At 34.0% G+C, this 2,391-nt stretch overlaps 1 protein-coding gene across 1 annotated transcript in view; it reads right to left on the minus strand.

The window, feature by feature from the left end:
* Positions 1–532: 532 nt before the first annotated feature.
* The window catches only part of LOC105458989 (echinoderm microtubule-associated protein-like CG42247), a 24,944-nt gene continuing 23,085 nt past the window's right edge, over positions 533–2,391 (minus strand). The window contains exons 13-16 of the mRNA XM_011704633.1: positions 2,168–2,330; positions 1,708–1,890; positions 1,057–1,152; positions 533–818 (exon numbers count right to left, since the gene is read on the minus strand). Coding sequence (XP_011702935.1) covers positions 550–818; positions 1,057–1,152; positions 1,708–1,890; positions 2,168–2,330 — 711 coding nt within the window. The 3' untranslated portion in view covers positions 533–549. The remainder of the gene's footprint in view (positions 819–1,056; positions 1,153–1,707; positions 1,891–2,167; positions 2,331–2,391) is intronic.

The raw sequence follows: 2,391 nt of genomic DNA on the forward strand, positions 1-2,391 counted from the left end.
TATTAAATTAAGAAACAGTGAATACAAACGGTAAATATTGACGATTTTCAATTGTCTCTACAAGAATTATCGAACTAAAAAAACAATATCAAAAGCAAAAACAAAATTTGTTCATTTTTATGATATACTTAATTTTGTTATCATCTTCCAACGCTAAATCCATCCTTCATATAATTATGTTTATATAAGATGAAATATCCTATATGTTAAAGTAACAAATTAAAGTCAAGTGCGAATCGTATAAATTGTATCATAATAGATTTATATAGATTTTTGTTGCGTTAAAATACTTAAAATGCATAATCAATATCTGAAATGCTCAAAATAAGCTGGGTGTTGAATTGAATTTTTTGATAAAAAAAAATCATTTATGATTATTTCCTTCGCGTATTTACATTTTTTATGTTATTTGATTGGTATTTTTATGTTAAATTTACCAAAAGACCTCTCATCGTCGCTTAAAATCTATTAAAAGGCGCCAGCGCCCCGAATTTATCGTTACGACATACATGAACAATAAGTAAAGTGTTCTATAGTAATTCTATCTTTTTATTCATCGACCAATTCCCAAAGCATCAAGGCAGCGTCAGTGCCGCCGACAGTGACGACGTTTTGGTCGTTGTAGAGGAATCTGGCGCAAGCTACCAACGAGCTATACACTTTTTCCTCGACATACTCAGCTTTGGCGCTGGTACATGGATATCTGAAGAGTCGAAGGTATCCTTCGGCATCGCCGCTTACCAGCATATCGTGCGCTGCTGATCTACTAGAGGTGGTGACAACTGTGGTCAATGGATAGTAGCGGTTGTTCCATTGCCCTGCGAATGCAATTGTAAAAATTTCACATTGCAGTTGTTCATTTCATTTCGATCGATTTCTCCTATTTTAAGAGCTTCTACTCTAAATTTCCGTCCCCGGATTTTCTCCAAGAGTGCTCAATACTCCTCTTCTGCGTTTCTCGACTTATATATTATTATTATTATTTATTACAACAAACCCCTTGCTAATTCTATGTTTAATTATTTCTTATATCCACAATGAATAAATGAAACTAACCAGAAGTCATGTAACCAACGGTACAGTTGTGGGTGTACCACTTGACATCTTTCATGACCAATGGGCTCTTTTCTGACGACAATACCTTGACGTCCCCTATAGAGAGAAGTAAAATTTGTATTTGATATACGTAAAGTAGATTATATCCGAGTCTTTGCAATGATCACGGATCAGATTTCTTTTTAATCTTTGCCTGCCGTTGCCAATTGACAACATCAATCTTATATTTGTTGCATTAATTAACAATAATGTCATATTGTTAATGTTATGCAAAAATAGTAATATGATAATTTATTAAAAATTAACAAAAAAGTTGAGAAAATTATTGGCGCAACAAGATTATTTTTATAAGGAATCAACACTACGATAATATGTGATGGAATCAGCAATTAAAAAAAAGCACAGTGATTGCTATTGCCAGGAACTATAATGACATCAATGACATGAATCATATATCTAAATTGACATCTTTTGATTCTTTCTTAACGTGATATATTGATAGTTAATAGTAGTTGATATTAGAGAAACAACGCGCGATAAAAAATGCATTTTTATGTGCATTATACATGCTTTATATTATTATTCAAAATATTTATTCTCAATATAGCTCTGTTTATCTAGCCAATCTATAATAGTTAAAATAAGGCTTACAGAACAGGAGATCATAGTCTTGAGTGACGGTTTGGAGAAAGCGGCTGTCAGAACTCCAATCAAGTTGCATCAATGGTTGCGTGCCGCGGATCTTGTTGCTCTTTTTATATGAAAATCCATCTCTGGATACTCTAAAAAGATATACGCTGCCGTTTTGGGAACCCATCGCCACGATTTCTCCAGCTGCAGGTCAGGCAGAAAGAAATATTGAAACCACATTTTCACAAAGACATTATATTATCTTGCAGGCGATATGTATTATACGTAAAAGTAAAGAAATGACGATTTGGATATTAAAAATAAGAATTTTCATAAACGCTTGAAAAAATCTTGAAAACAAAAGTGCATGGAAATTTTCTTCGGTTAAAAATATTATTTTGTTTTTGCAAATAAAGCTTATGCATGGTAATTTGCATTTGTATAACATTTACAAGCTTCGAAGTAAACTTATATATCTTACTAGGATTGTATCCGATGCAAGACAGAGGCGATCCGCACACTCTCAGAGTTGCTACGGCAGCACCGGTATCAGCCGCGAGTACCAAAAGATGACCTTCCGATGATCCGGCTGCCAATGCCACGCCAAATGGATGAAAGGCTATACATATACACTCGAAACCCACCTAAAATCCACACAATATGAAATGTGTGCTTATACACACACACACACACACACACACACAC

The sequence above is a fragment of the Wasmannia auropunctata genome, unplaced genomic scaffold, assembly GCF_000956235.1.
Source record: "Wasmannia auropunctata unplaced genomic scaffold, wasmannia.A_1.0 LD334239.1, whole genome shotgun sequence".
Classification (NCBI taxonomy): Eukaryota; Metazoa; Arthropoda; class Insecta; order Hymenoptera; family Formicidae; genus Wasmannia; species Wasmannia auropunctata.